Here is a 13,792-nt window from a genome sequence, read left to right as displayed (position 1 = left end):
CCCTCATACTTGTTGATAAAAGGGCCTGTGAACACGGAGTTCCAGGAAAGGTGACTTGTCAGAGCAGGGCACTGCCCCTCCAAGGGGGCAGGTGACAGGTGATCTGGGGGGGGAGGGGTTCTGAGTCCTGCTCCCTGAGTGTATCTCATCAGCACCTGGAACTGCCTGAGCTATTCCTTAGGCAGCGAGCACAGCAGGTGGAGAGGGACAAGAGAACTCCATAAAAGTCAGGCTGGAGGCAAAACCAAATGAGATGATTGCCTTTGGTTTTACCCCAAACTCCCATCCTGTCTCAGGAAGCTACAGTGCCACAACGCGGTGACTCTGGGAATTTCTGTCCAGAGGAGCATTTTGCTAGAAAATTGGGATTCCCCTTCCATGCAACCAGACTAGGCAGGCCTTCCTTCCTCTTCCACCTCACTTACTTCCCCAGTCCCAGGCACCAAAATTGCTTCAGTTCCACATGCTGGGGAGCTACACAGCCCCCCTAGGGGGCCCCTGAGGCCAAGGCAGTAGGGGGACTCTGAGTCCAGAACCCTGGCAGGCTCTGTGCTGGCGGTGAGTGGAATCAAAGAGGGGTGGGCAGTTGCCCTGACATCTGGGTGAAAGATGCAAGGTCTGAAACCATCCTGAGCTTCCTCTGTGGTTATCAGGTTGGGGGTGGAGTGGGGGTGGGAGGAACACATGGGCTTGCTTCAGGGCCAGAAGGGAAGCAAGTGGAGCTAAATACCTGTGGTCACTGGGTAGCCATAGAGTTCTACCCTTTCCTGCTACGGATATCCCCCAGGAAAGTCCCCTGGGATGGTCCTCCCTCTACCTCCCAAGTCACAGGAATAATCAGGCACTCTTCCCAGCACTCACCATGTATTAACTCAGATAATACTCCAGCCTATTTTATACATAGGGCAATTGAGGAAGAGAGAGGATGAGTAATTACAGCTTATAAGGCAGAGCTGGGATTCAAAGCCAGCAAGTCCGGCTCCAGAGCCTTCTTAGCACACTGCCCTGCCCTTAAAGCCGACTACAGGCTCCTCTGAGGGCGCCACCATTTTCTGAGTTTCTGCTTCTAGAAGGCTAGGATGGTGTATGGAAAGACAACAAGAAGGACGTGAGCTTCTAGATAGATCATCAGTGAAGCTCAGAACTGGTGTCAGAGCTGTTGAAGGCTCTCAGCCTATTCTGAGAGGCCAAGTTCTGTTCTTAGGCCAAGTTCTGGCAAGACGCATGTGATGGTCCTCCAGGGTCACAGCTGATCTCCTGGGACCACGGTGGCAGCCACCACTGAGGGCTTCAAGGCAGGTGACTTTCAAAGACCTTTCACCAGGACACACATTACCCAGAGCCTCCCTGACTGCCAGCCCGCCCCAATGTGGCTCAGAATCTCAGACGGCCCAGCCCTGTCATGCAAATGCCAGCCAAGAGCAGAGACCAGCACCACACCGGCCAGAGCAGCCCAGCGCCCGGCGCAGCGGCAAACCTCTCCACACAAAGCAGCAGGCTGGAGAGCATTTTAGAAGGCCTCAGATGTGAAGCAAATCCCAGCTGGCAGGCAGAGGGGGGCAAGCGGGCCTGGGGAAGAGAGTCAGCTTGGCACAGAGGTTCACCAGGGCTCAGGCAGGGAGGGGCCCCCGGCGGGTGGGGCCCTCAGGCTGGGCACCCTGTGCGTTGCCCCTGTAGGGCGCTTCCCAGACCTCACGCGGCTGCCTCTCTATTGTTATTCAGATTTCAGCTCAACGGGGTCACCCCTGAGATCTTCTCCAAATCTCTAATCCAAAATAGCCTCCCTGTCACTGACATCATCCTGTTTCAGTCCTCACAGCACTTTCACTTTCTGGTATTTTGCTACTTGCTGTTGTCTATCTCCCCCAACTAGAATGAATGCGCCAGCAGGGCAGGGCTCTGTCTCATTCAGTGCGGGGTGCCCAGTGCCTAGAACAGTGCCTGGTAATACGACCTACTAATCCTGGGGCATGAATGAAAGAATGAATGAGAGCCTGAATGGCCCACACAGGGCCGGTACAAACAACTAGCTGCCTCAGCCTTTCTCTCTTCTCTTTCTTGGGAAATACGGTCTTTTTAAAACTTCAATTCTAACATTTTTAAAGATCTTTATTATTTTTCCTGATTATAAAAGTAACGTGCTCATATCTAAAATTTAAACATCACAGAAAATTTAAACATTAAAAGCCCTGGAGAGCAAAAGTCCCCCATCACCCCACATTTTAGAGAAAGTCACTGTTCATCCAGATTACATTCAGTTTCACAAGAAGCAAATCCATACATCATAGAAAGAAAAGGAATTCCCAAGTCCACCAGGCGAGCAGCCACCATCATTTCTCCCTGGCCATCTTTCTCATGCGTTTATTCTACAAGTTACCCTAGTGTACTTGTCCTGTAACCTGACATTTTCACTAAGTATATCATGATCGTTCTTCCAAGCTGTTATAGTGCCTATGTTCTCACTATTACAATGGCTGTGTGATATTCCACCAGGTGGAAAACTGTTATTTCCTTAACCTAGATGTTCAACAAAGAGACAGTAATTGTTTCCCATTTCCACTATTACCATGACACTACGAGAAACATCTTTTTTATGCCTCTAACAGAAGAATTCAGACCTTTTCTTCTCCGGGACCATTTCCTAAAGAACGATTTCTTAATGAATAATAAGGAGTGGGATCCCTGGACCAGAGGGTACAACAGTCTTAAGGCCGATGGTGGAGACTGCCCTGGGGAATTCTGCACGATGTGGGGAGTAGCTCTCCGGCCTGAGTCACCATGGCCGTGGCCTCTGTGGCCATCTCTGCACTCCCGCCCTACCCCCGCAGTTCAGGTACACACCTCCCCGGCCACCAATCACCCCAATGACACACTTTCTGAAAGGCCCTCCAACCACAAACTGATTTTGCAAGCCCAGGTTGAGGGAAAAATAGATGCTAGCCCTGAGTTTTAAACTGTCAACTGGCAAGGTCTACCTACAGCTGGGAACTACCTAGCTGCCCTTCTCCTTCTCTGCAAGCTCCTGCATGGAATCTAAGGCCCCGGGTTCCCAGGGGCCAGCCCAGCAGCCCCCAGACAGCTTGTCCTGTCGGGAGTGCAAAAGCACCGGCTCTCCCCCCTCGTCTTCCAGGCGAGTTCTCCACTGGCTGACCCACAGTGGGACTGTCTGCCCTTCAGACAACAGCCTTCAGGCTAGACAGACCTCTGGGGCTTGGGAAAGCAGCCAATCAACATTTTTTAAAGCACCATCAAGGAAAAGCCAGAGGCCAAGGCTGGAAAGAAAGGCCATACGAGGACAGGTGAGACTCCACGGTCCCCCCTGGGCCCCTGCTCTACATGCAGCTTGTCTGGCCTTAGGAGGGGTCCCTTCACAGGCCAAAAGCAGCAGAAGACTTGCTCCTCTTGACCCCCTGGTGGCCACCTCCATAGCAGCTAAGGCACACAAATCCCGCTCCTCCCAGTGCCCTGGATGCTCTCCCCAAGGCCACGTGAACCGCTCATGGCTCTGGGCAGTCTGGAATCCCAGATGCAGTACAGTTCTCACTGCACGGAGGTGAAGCCTGAGGCCCAAAGCATCCCCGAGCTTACACAGAAGGGAATGTGGGAAGACGTCATCTGCTGCGTGCTCGGTGTCTGACATCACTCATTCAGCAAGTCTGCGTCGGGCACATATTTCAGAGGCCAGGTGGCCCTAAGATGGCTCCAGTATGCGCATGACCTGAACCTGCCGGGCACTCCCCTCCGATCCCAGAGCTACAGCCCTGTGACAGGCCCTCGGGCAGAACACAGGCTCAGAACTGGAACCTAGGGTGTCCATGCCCCTGAGGCAGGGAGGGCCAGGGATGCCTGGGGAGCCTGTCACATACTCACTTATCAGACCTCCGAGTGCACGGCTCAGAACAGACATCAGGCTCACTGTCCAGGAGTGTCCCGGGTTAACCTTTGTCCTGGTGCCTGGCTGGGCCTCGGTGTCATTCTCAGCAGTGGGGGCAAGCATCAGCCCCAGGGCTCAGCTGATCCTTGGCTGGTGGGCCGGAGGCTTCCATGTGTCCCTGGGAATAAAAGAGGAGGCATTCATTACCTTACACTGCCCACCAGGCGGGGGGGGGGGGGGGGGGGGGGGGCGTGGGGGCGGCGGGGCGGGGCCGGGGGGGGGGGGGGAGGCAGCCTCAAGGCAAACTCTACAACTGCCCTGGCTCCGGGCTCAGCACCAGGCAGTCAGTCATCCCACCCAGGCCCCTGGGCCCTCTCTTGGAACCCACTACCGCCTCTGTGCTGCCCTGTTTGCTCAGGTCTGGTTAATCCAGCAATGACAGCCTGGGATGGGTCCCAGGCAATTCACACGTGGGGCTAGGACTTAGGGCTTCTTGCACCACGAGCAAATGTGCGCACATTTGTAAATGCGAGAGGGGGTATAATTTTAGACTCTAGTGCCTTTCTCGTTTAGCTTCAAATTACACTCTCACCTTCGCCCAGCAGTGGCTACATCTGTCCTCAAGGGCGGTCAAGAACCTCATGGAAGGCAGATAACGTAGGACACTTGTCATAGCATTTGGGGAGTTGAGCTCAGCTACACACAGAAAAACAAGCACACCCACAAAATGTGTGCCAGACCCTCTCCCCACAATCCCACCACCCTAATATTTATTTCACTCTATTTTATCACTGTTCTTGTTAAGGCCCTTCCTGTTAACATCAATAACCGACCACAAGCTGATTTAAATCTGACTTTATGACGCCCCTGGCCACACACACATTTTTACTATCTCCCGAAGACTTGACCATTTGATACAATTCTGACTTTAATGTGAAGGTCCTGCAGCTTCTCTGAAAACCCCTTGGATGCAGCACCCTCTGCACCAGCCCAAGGACAGAGCTGAGGTCGGGCTCGGCCTCCGGTAGGACAGGGGTGGAAGCCGGTGCCACTCCTGCCAGGGACGGCCCAGCAGGGTCACCCACGGAGGCGCCACCCCAGCTGGTGCCTAGGCTGGCTGCCTCCCTCCCCGTACCTCCCAGGCTCTCTGAGCTGGGATGACTGGGCCTCCGCTCCCCAGAGGCAGCAGGGGAGCCAAGGAGAAGTGAAAGGGCAGGAGTCTGGACCTGAAATTCACTGTACGCATACATGCTTGTGGCCCCAGAGGGTGCAGCCCTCCCCCCTAGAGTCCCCCCTCCTGCACTGAGACAGTGAATGACGAGAGCCAAGGGCTGCTGAACTCGGCCTGGCCCTCCCCAGCTCCTCCCCAGCTCCTCCCCAAACAGGAGCCTCCGCCTGCCCCACCTGTCCATCTTCCCCACTTCTCCCAGCCTGCCTGGCACATACCCGTTACCTGGAGGAAAGGGCTTTAATGGGGCATGTCCGACACCCCTCTACCCCCAGTACCACCATGACCTGTGCCTGGGGAGTTCAATCCCACCATGGGCACTTCCCTTCCTCCGGGCCCTAGGCGGGCCACATCAGCAAGCACAAGACAAAAGAGAAAGAGAAACCAAAGCCCACATCCTGGTGGCACAGGCTGCTGGTTGCTGCAGGCGGCCCTGAGAGCCACCGCTGGCTGAGGGGCTGCCCTGGCTGATGCAGCCCCTGCGCTCAGAACAGGCTGCCCTTCGAGGCTGGCCTGCCACTGGGCACCTCCTGCTTCCTGGTCTGCAGGCTCTTCCGCCAGGGAGCCGCTGGGGGCTGGATGAGGGGCTCGGCTAGCAGGAGCGGAGCGCCGCCTCTGCCTCTAAGTGTGCAAGCTGTCCCCGCTGACACTCCCTGGCCCCTGAGAGCAGGTCCCCGGTGTAGATGGCATGAGGCTCCTTTGTGGACCGCAGGGCCTGAGCTCGAAGTTTCTGGAGCACATGAACGTGTGAAGAGTCCTTACAGCAACTAACGTGGGCAGAACTTACACTTCCTCGGGGGTATCACCTCTCACGATTCTCCCAAGACTCCTGCAGGGAGGCGAGGAATCATCACCGCCCACCCCCCAACCCCCATTTTAGAGAGGAAAACACTGACTCTCAGGACATTAAGAGATGAGGCCAAATCTACACATTTGACTCAAACCCTGGTCCTTGGGCTCCAGGGTCCCCCTCTCCCCACACAGCATGCCTTCAAGCTGCTTCCCATGCGCCTGTGTGCACCCGCCTGTCATTCACTGCCATTTACTTAGTCCGTTCTGTAAGCGGCTTATTTGTAAACGCACAGCCTGAGTCTGTCCATCCAGCTTCATCACCATGCCCAGGTGCTCCTCGGAGACCCTGCTCCCTCCTCGTTCCTTTGTGACGCTGTCCTCCGAAGCCTCCGGCTACCCCATCGCTGATGTTCCCACAGCACTTTGCACATCCTTGCACTAAGACATCATGCCCCGTCTTAAAGTTATTATTGTAAAAAAAAAAAAATAAAGGTTATTATTGTCTGTTTCTTCCTCCACATGGTGAATTCCTCAAGACCAGGGAATTTCTTTTGGATGGATGGACAAGTCAGCTTGAGAAGAACCCAGCTAAATTCTTGCGTGATTGCACTGTCTAGTGTTATTAACTAAACAGTGATGTCTCGATTCTTCCCTAATTTTTAGGCCATTGTCATGAAAGGGCTGTCTCCTACAAAGCACTGAAAGTGTCAGTTTACAGGGGCAGGGCTATCCCTGCAAATGAGGGAAGGAAGGAGGATGCTCCTCTCCTCCCACCTCCAACAGCCATCACCTGGAGCGTGAGGTGTCGATAGATGAATGGGTGCCTTGGGTCTGGGCAATACAGAAGACGTGTCACACGAGGAAGCGTCCCAGGCGTCCCGGGAGAAAGCGCAGACTCCTACGTGGGCAAGGGACCAGGCTCGGGCTCAGGTCAGAGAATAACGCCTATTCTGTTATTTCTACAATGTGCTGGCACTCTCAAAAGGCACATCCAGTTTTCATGCACATAGCATTCATTTCCCAAAGAGGTTTAACCAGCAGCTGCTGGCAGGAAATTCCCTCTGCATCATTCTCTCCCCTCCCCTGTAACTATTTAGGGTAAGCTGGGCTTGCCGAACTGAGTCTCTACTTCTCTGACCAGAACCTAAAACCAAACCTACCCCCACACTCTGCACAATCTCCATGGCCCAGAACCTAAGACTGGAGCCAGGACAGGACAGGCAAACACCATCCCTTCTTCCTTCTCCCTCCCCACTTCCCCAAATCTCCCCTACCCCAAATCTCCCCTACCCCAGATGCCCACAAAGTAAAGAGAAAATGCCCCAAGGCCACACTGGGGGAGCTCTCAGATTATTCACAGTGCCCTGGTTCTTCCCTCAAGACCCCAAACCACTGCTCTTACTTGTCCAGACTTTTAAGACCAGCCCTGAACACAAGTGGATTTGGCAACTTCCCAAGTCGAGAGACCCTGCTGAGGTACAAACACCACGGGAATTCCAAACCCCCAGGGGAAAGGCTGCTCAGCTCCCCTTGAGAAGCAAGGGGACCCAGGCCCTTGGGCCTGACTGGCATAGGGAAGGTTGGTGGAGACAGGAGACAGACCGCCCACACCCTCCATTTGACCCCATCCTTCCACTCCATGCCCCCTCATTTTGGGATCTGGGTTTCTTGGAATCTGGGTTTCTCTGCCAGCCAGAAAACGCACTACTCTGTCTTCTGTCCCACCTCCAGGCTACTCTGTCCTGTCACCCTCCTCTCCTTCCTTCCTCCTCCCATCCAGCCCCTCCTACCTTACTCGCCTTTCTCAATGTCCCCTTCTGAACAAACCCAGACCACCCGTCCCCTACACCTTGGAGGCTGGTCTCTGGCCCCATGCCCCTTCCCTTTCCTTCCCATCCTACCCCCCGGCACTGGGTAGCTGCTGCTTGCTGCCTGAAAGGCTGGACAGCTGCTGGGCTCTCTAATTAGCTGCCTGGCTGCCGTCCCAGAGCAAGGCATGTGTTACAGTAAAGAGCAGCCTCACCTCCCCTTCATCAATAATCCCCTATGCAGATCCCATCAGGCATCAGCTGAGGGGCCCTGGAATCCCGGTCACATGAGAGCAGCAAGGCTCCTCCTGGCAGCTGGAAAGGGACAGACAGCAGCCTCACAGCCTCCCTGCCTCACTGACTAAGTGACCAGGAATTTATTTACCCCAGCTTTCCCTATTACTGCCCACATCACACAGGTGACCCCACCACCCCATACCTTGGGAGCAATGGGGACACAGTCCCTTTGTTGCCTCACCAGCGGAGGCAGAAAAAAGCCCAGCGGGTCTTTTGGAGGATAAGCCTGGGCTCCCTGAACAGCACGACACCCAGTGCCCTGCTTTTCACAGCTTTCTACAGCCAAACCACCCCAGAGATGTCTAAACAACCAGAGACCTAGTCCAAGACATCCTGTGGAGGCTAATTTGTTTACTCGAGGTGTTGTATTCCAGTGGTCAACAAATATTGACGAAGCACCAGCTGGAGGCCAGGCACTGAACTGAGTGTGAACAAGACAATGTTCCTGCCCCCTGGGGAGCCCACATCCCTCTGGGGGAGACACACGAGGAATGTTTGAGAGCAGGCCACAAAGAAGGGGAAAGGCCGGGTGGAGACAGAAAAACTGGATGCTAGAGGGCAAGTCTTAAACTTCTCTAAGGGGGTAGCATTTCGGCATAGATCAGAAAGATGCCTTTCAGAGAGCTTTGGGAAAAGCATTCCAGACAGAGGGAACAGTCCGTGAAAGACCCTAGGGAGGAGCGAGCTAAAACACAAGTCTGAGGGGCCCCTGGCTGGCTCGGTCTGTTAGGTGTCCGACTCTTGATCTCAGCTCAGGCCTTGACTCAGGCTCGTGAGTTCAAGCCCCACACTGGGCTCCATGTTGGGCATGGTGCCTGCTTTAGAAAAACAAAGCAAAACAAACAAGTTTGAGAAATAGCAAGGCCAGAGCAGCTACAGTTAGTGTCATTAAGAGGTCAAACATTCCCTGACCCTGATTACAAAAGTCATGTGGTGGTCCCCATGGCGCCAGCTGGGCCAGGGCAAAGCCCCAGTTGCCAAGGAAACATGCCTCCCACAACTGAAGACTCCCCCTGTGGGCAGAGCTGGGAACTGCAGGTCCAGCCCGATGTTGGGCAATACACTTACAAAGAAAGAGAAAGTAAAATCTTTTGACTGATGGCCTAGATTTCCATCTGCTTCTCATCAAAAAAACTGAAGTAACTTTACCAGGCCTTTTCTAGCCTGAGTGTTTCACTTTAACAAGAAAGTCAATGTTCCTTTTAAAGCTCCAGCTAGCTTAAGTTTTCTGTCATTTGGAATCAAGAAAATCCTGACTAACACAGGTGATTTTCCCCCAACTGGATCATACTTCTTCGGCGGGAGAATCACGCAACGGAGCACCCCCTGGCCACCTCTCCCGCCATGCGAACCAGTGGCTCTGCTCTGTCCTTGCGGACGGCGAGGGGCAGAACTGGGAATAAGATAGGTCAGACGCCTAGCAAGTTATATCCATCTCAGCAGGATGTCTATAGCTTTGGAGGCTCCCAATCTCCCTTCCAGGTGCTGCCCAGACTTTGTCATTTCTCCTTGATTCCCGTGACCCTTGCCAGCAACCTAGCACACCTTGACTATCTTCTGGAAAGAGAACGTGAAAAAACTAGAAGCCAGGAGGTGAGGCCTAAGCCAAGAACAAGTAATACACAACTAGATTGTTTTTCTACAAACTCCAGAACAGCATTGTCCAATTTGATAGACCTTAGCTACACGTGGCTATTTAAATTTTAATTTTATGGGCACCTGGTAGCACAGTCAGTTTGGTGTCCAACTCCTAATCTCAGCCCAGGTCTTGATCTCAGGGTTATGAGTTTGGTCCCTGTGCTGGGCTCCATGGTGGATATGGAGCCTACTTAAAAAAATTTTTTTTAATAAATTTTAATTTTAATTTACTAAAAATGAATAAAATTACAAATTCTGTCCCTCAGTTGCACTAGCCACATTTCAAGTGTTTCTTCTGAACGGACACCCCTGCCCTCCCCGTCTTCCTCAGGCTCAAGCCTAGTTAACCATTGTGAGATGGAGGGGGGCGGGGGGACGGTGAACCCTCGTTCCATGAAAGTCTCTGTCCGCTGTCTAAACAGTGACTTACTTACATGACTTACATCCAAGAGCCTGGAGAGGGCTCTTGGTGAATGAGGCCAGCCCCCGGGTCTCTGGCTATAATTCAGTCTACGGGTGCTGCCTGGAGTGTTTAAAAAGTCCAGACCATTTCTTAGGCACCTGCTGTGTGCCAGGCAACTTCCACACAGGCCGTCACATCGATCCCCCTCACAAGGCTGTGAGGCACACATTAACTCGCATTTACTCAGGAGGCAAGCAAAGCAAACTTCAAAGAAGTTAAACAACAGCTAGAAAGTGGGAGGGCCAAGGTTTTTACCAGCACTTTTTTCTCTGACACCACTCACGAGAGATGGGGAAGTGTGGACAGAAAATAGGGGACTTCCTTTACCCACGGCAATGGGCCATCTACAGTTGACAGAGGATTCTCAGGGTGGACAGTCTCGTGAGCTGCCCCCCCAGCCTACTCAAGTCTACCCAGGGGCTTGGGAGAGCTGCCTCCAAGGGTCTGCCCATGAAGGCCCAGTTACTGACAGACATCACATCAAAACCACAGGAAGGCCGCACTACAGAAGACAAATCTGAGAAGGTGGTAGGGGGCGGAACCCAGACGTGTGGCATTTCTCCTGGGCCAAGAAGGGAGGGGCATGAGAAAATGTTGTCGTAGAAAGCTATACAAACCATGAATTCCTTATCTTTGCACCCCCATGTCCTGGATAACACATACAGTAGGGACTCAGTATCCGAGTGCTGAATGGGGGGAAAGGCAAGGTGCAGGTCCTCCACGAGTGAGGAGGCCTGGCCAAGAGGACCCAGGACACTGCAGGGAAAGACGGGAATGAGGTGTTCTGAAGGAGCTGGGACAGTCTCCGTCTGCTCTACATATGATTCAATCCGAACGTCCCATTCATTTAAGTAAGGGCCCAGAGGGGAAGCCCCCACACACCAGGCCGGGTACCCACTGAGCAACCAGGCACTTCCACCAGCAGCCCCTCACTCAGCCTCTCGCTGGACAGCTCCATCTACAGTGAAAGCACCGAGCCTTGCAACATGTTCAAAATATGGCTCCAAACAGCACTTAGGCAAGAGTAATTAAAGGGATGTTATCACAGTCAGTCTCTCATTAGCCACGTAATTAGACTGCTGAAAATAATTAACATTCCTTTTGACAAAGGAAACAGAGGACCCATTACATTCATTAGGACAGCCTCAAACTAGCCTGAGGAAGGCTGAGAAGAGAAGTCACCCCCTCCCAGTCCTATACAGGACAGAGTCAGCATCCGGTAACCCAGACCTCGTGGCAAGTCCTGCCCCCGCCCGGAGGCCCCCAGGTATGTATTACGGATAACAATTACACACTCGCACACACTCAGAGAAAAAGCCCTTGAAGGAAATGCGTGACTGTATCAAGACAGCAGGGCTGTGGCATATGCCTGCCTCCTCTGAGGCCCCAGAACATGACAGAAGAGACATTTTTCTAGGAAGAATAAATCTATTATAGCACCAGAAAGCAAGAAGAAATGATACGGGCTCCCTGAAGATGGTAAGATGGTCACCTCCCAAAATAAAACCATGAAAACAAGTAATCACAATAATAATCCTAGCAGCTGGCACTCATACAGTGCACATCTACGAAAGACGCCAGTCTGAGAAGTTCGCCTGCATCATCTCATGTAACCCTCACAAAAAGCCTTTGACATACAGACCATTGTCCTCACTTTATAAATAGGACCCGGAGTTACCTAGCTTTCCCAAAGTCAGAGTACTAATAAGTGCTGGGTTAGGATCTGAACCCAAGCAAGTGTGGCTGAGGGTTCTGTGCTCAGTCAGGGGAGTGGCTCTGGGGGCTTCAAGCTTGGAGCCAGCTCATGGAGGCAGGGGCCCCACAAGAAGACATGAGTGGTTGGTGATCAGCTCTGGAGCAGCTGGGCAAGTGGGCCCCTATCCTACCCCACCCCTCCACCCAGGTTTGTGCCCCAGACACTGGGGCAGGGAGGCCAGGGGAACACCTGGACACCAGTCCCTAGAAGGCACATCCCACCCGCCTGCCCACAACCAGTGACTGGCACAGAATTGGGGCTCGCAGAGCAGTGACTGAAAAACCTCACACTACAAAGAGAGGAACGCACAGCCATAACTCGCCAAACATTTGACAAAAACCAAAACCACCAAAGCAGCACCAAATTTGAGAACAGAGGTTATAGGTAGAAAACAAAATAAATAAAGTTGACAGAATGAAACATTTTTAAAGGTACAATTACTATCCCCTGAGGGATAAGAAGGGCTCCTGAATCCATGAACCAAAACAAGTCTGATACCAAAAGAATGTTAAAGACCTTACAAGGGAAGGAAATACACCATGGTTGACCAGTTATCTCTGGATGATAGACTAATCTCATTAAATTTTTTTCTTTATATATGTCTGCTTTTCTGAACTTCCTATACTGAGTACGTATTACTCTGAGAACTAGAAAAGTTATTTTTAAAATGTCTGGCATGAGATAGGTACTCAGTAAGATTTCGATCCTGCCCACTGTGCCAAAACTTGGCCCTATCCAGGCTGGCCCATAATTCACTGCTCCCCAGTCACACCATCCACACTCCATCTCCCCGCCTCTGTGCACACAGCCCCCCTCCTGGAGTGCCCTTATCCTCCCTGTTTACCCATATTTGCCTGTTCTTCAGTGCCCACTGAAAGATTACCCTCCCTAACGAAAGTCCCCTGCAGCCCCCTTAACCCGCTCATCCCTCTTCCCCAAACTCCTAAGGGCACCTAATTCTCCAGGGACATGGGACAGCTCTGGTAGAGCTGGTCGGTGGGGTCATAGTGCTGACAATTTATCTGCCCTTTACCTTTCAGTGCGTCCAAGTCTGGTCTCCCGACTCTATCGCAGGCTCCTTAAAGACACTGAGAGGGCAGAAACCTTCTCTTTATGCCCCACTCTGCCCAAGTAAAGCTGAGCAGCTTTTGCAAGAACACGCTTACACGTCGGCTGAGTAAATGACAAATGAGCTGCTCTTCCTGGTGGGAGTAGAGGACGCAGACTATCCTGGAAATGCAGTTACTCAGCAGGGCTGGGCCTGCATAGCACCTGGGCAAGGCCCCGGAAATGGGCCACCTGGTTTGGTCCCAGACAGCTTTGAACTCCTACCCTTGCCTAGGATCCAGAAATACCTGTAAACCCAGAGAGCACAGCTGGTAACTCTAAGGGCAAAATGTTGACGAGCAGGATATTTATATGGTCGTCAGGTGTCTCCCCACAGACTGCTTGTTAGTAACAAGGGAAAATTAGCAAACACACAGGGAAGAGAGGACACAACACCTTGACCAAGAGCTCAAACTTAACATCACACATAAGGGGCAGATGGCCAGCCAGTGCCTCCGGACGTAATACGTTGAAAAGGACGCGAATGTCGCTCATTATATCCCCGTCGGGAGTGTATAACGCAGAGTTTGAACATGAGGCAACACCAGACAAAATCCAAAGGGAAAAACGTTCTTTTTTTTTTTTTAAGGGGGAGGACAAGGCTATATTCTTTGAAAATATCAATGTCCTGAAAGACAAAGGCAGGCTCGGGAATGGTTCTAGATGCAAGGGGACTAAAGGGACATGACAACTAAATTCAGTATGGGATTCCAGACTGGACCTTGTACTGGAGAGGGGGAAAAGCCATAAAGGACATTACTGAGTCAGTTGACAAAACTGGAATCCTGCCAGAAGATTAGATAAAGTATCATATTACCGCTCAATTTGC

The 13,792-nt window shown here is 52.4% G+C and overlaps 1 protein-coding gene across 11 annotated transcripts in view; it reads right to left on the bottom strand.

The window, feature by feature from the left end:
- Window positions 1-13,792, bottom strand: part of TMEM229B (transmembrane protein 229B) — a 38,545-nt gene that overhangs the window by 9,597 nt on the left and 15,156 nt on the right. For 8 of the 11 annotated variants that reach the window (XR_007190198.2, XM_048219816.2, XM_048219817.2 and 5 more), the window contains one exon: window positions 3,871-4,052. Coding sequence is in view for 1 of the 11 variants with exons in the window: in XM_044380500.3 (XP_044236435.3) it covers window positions 3,871-3,997 (127 nt within the window). In the remaining 10 variants the exon portion in view is untranslated. Of the gene's footprint in view, window positions 1-3,870; window positions 4,053-4,466; window positions 4,583-6,185; window positions 6,347-12,889; window positions 13,291-13,792 lie in introns of those variants that run through there. The other 3 variants (XM_044380499.3, XM_057318623.1, XM_057318625.1) reach the window with 3 other exon arrangements.

This window comes from Ursus arctos, unplaced genomic scaffold (genome assembly GCF_023065955.2).
Source record: "Ursus arctos isolate Adak ecotype North America unplaced genomic scaffold, UrsArc2.0 scaffold_25, whole genome shotgun sequence".
Lineage (NCBI taxonomy): Eukaryota > Metazoa > Chordata > Mammalia > Carnivora > Ursidae > Ursus > Ursus arctos.
The sequence above is the reverse complement of the archived record's forward strand: the minus strand, read 5'-3'. Positions and strand labels throughout refer to the sequence as shown.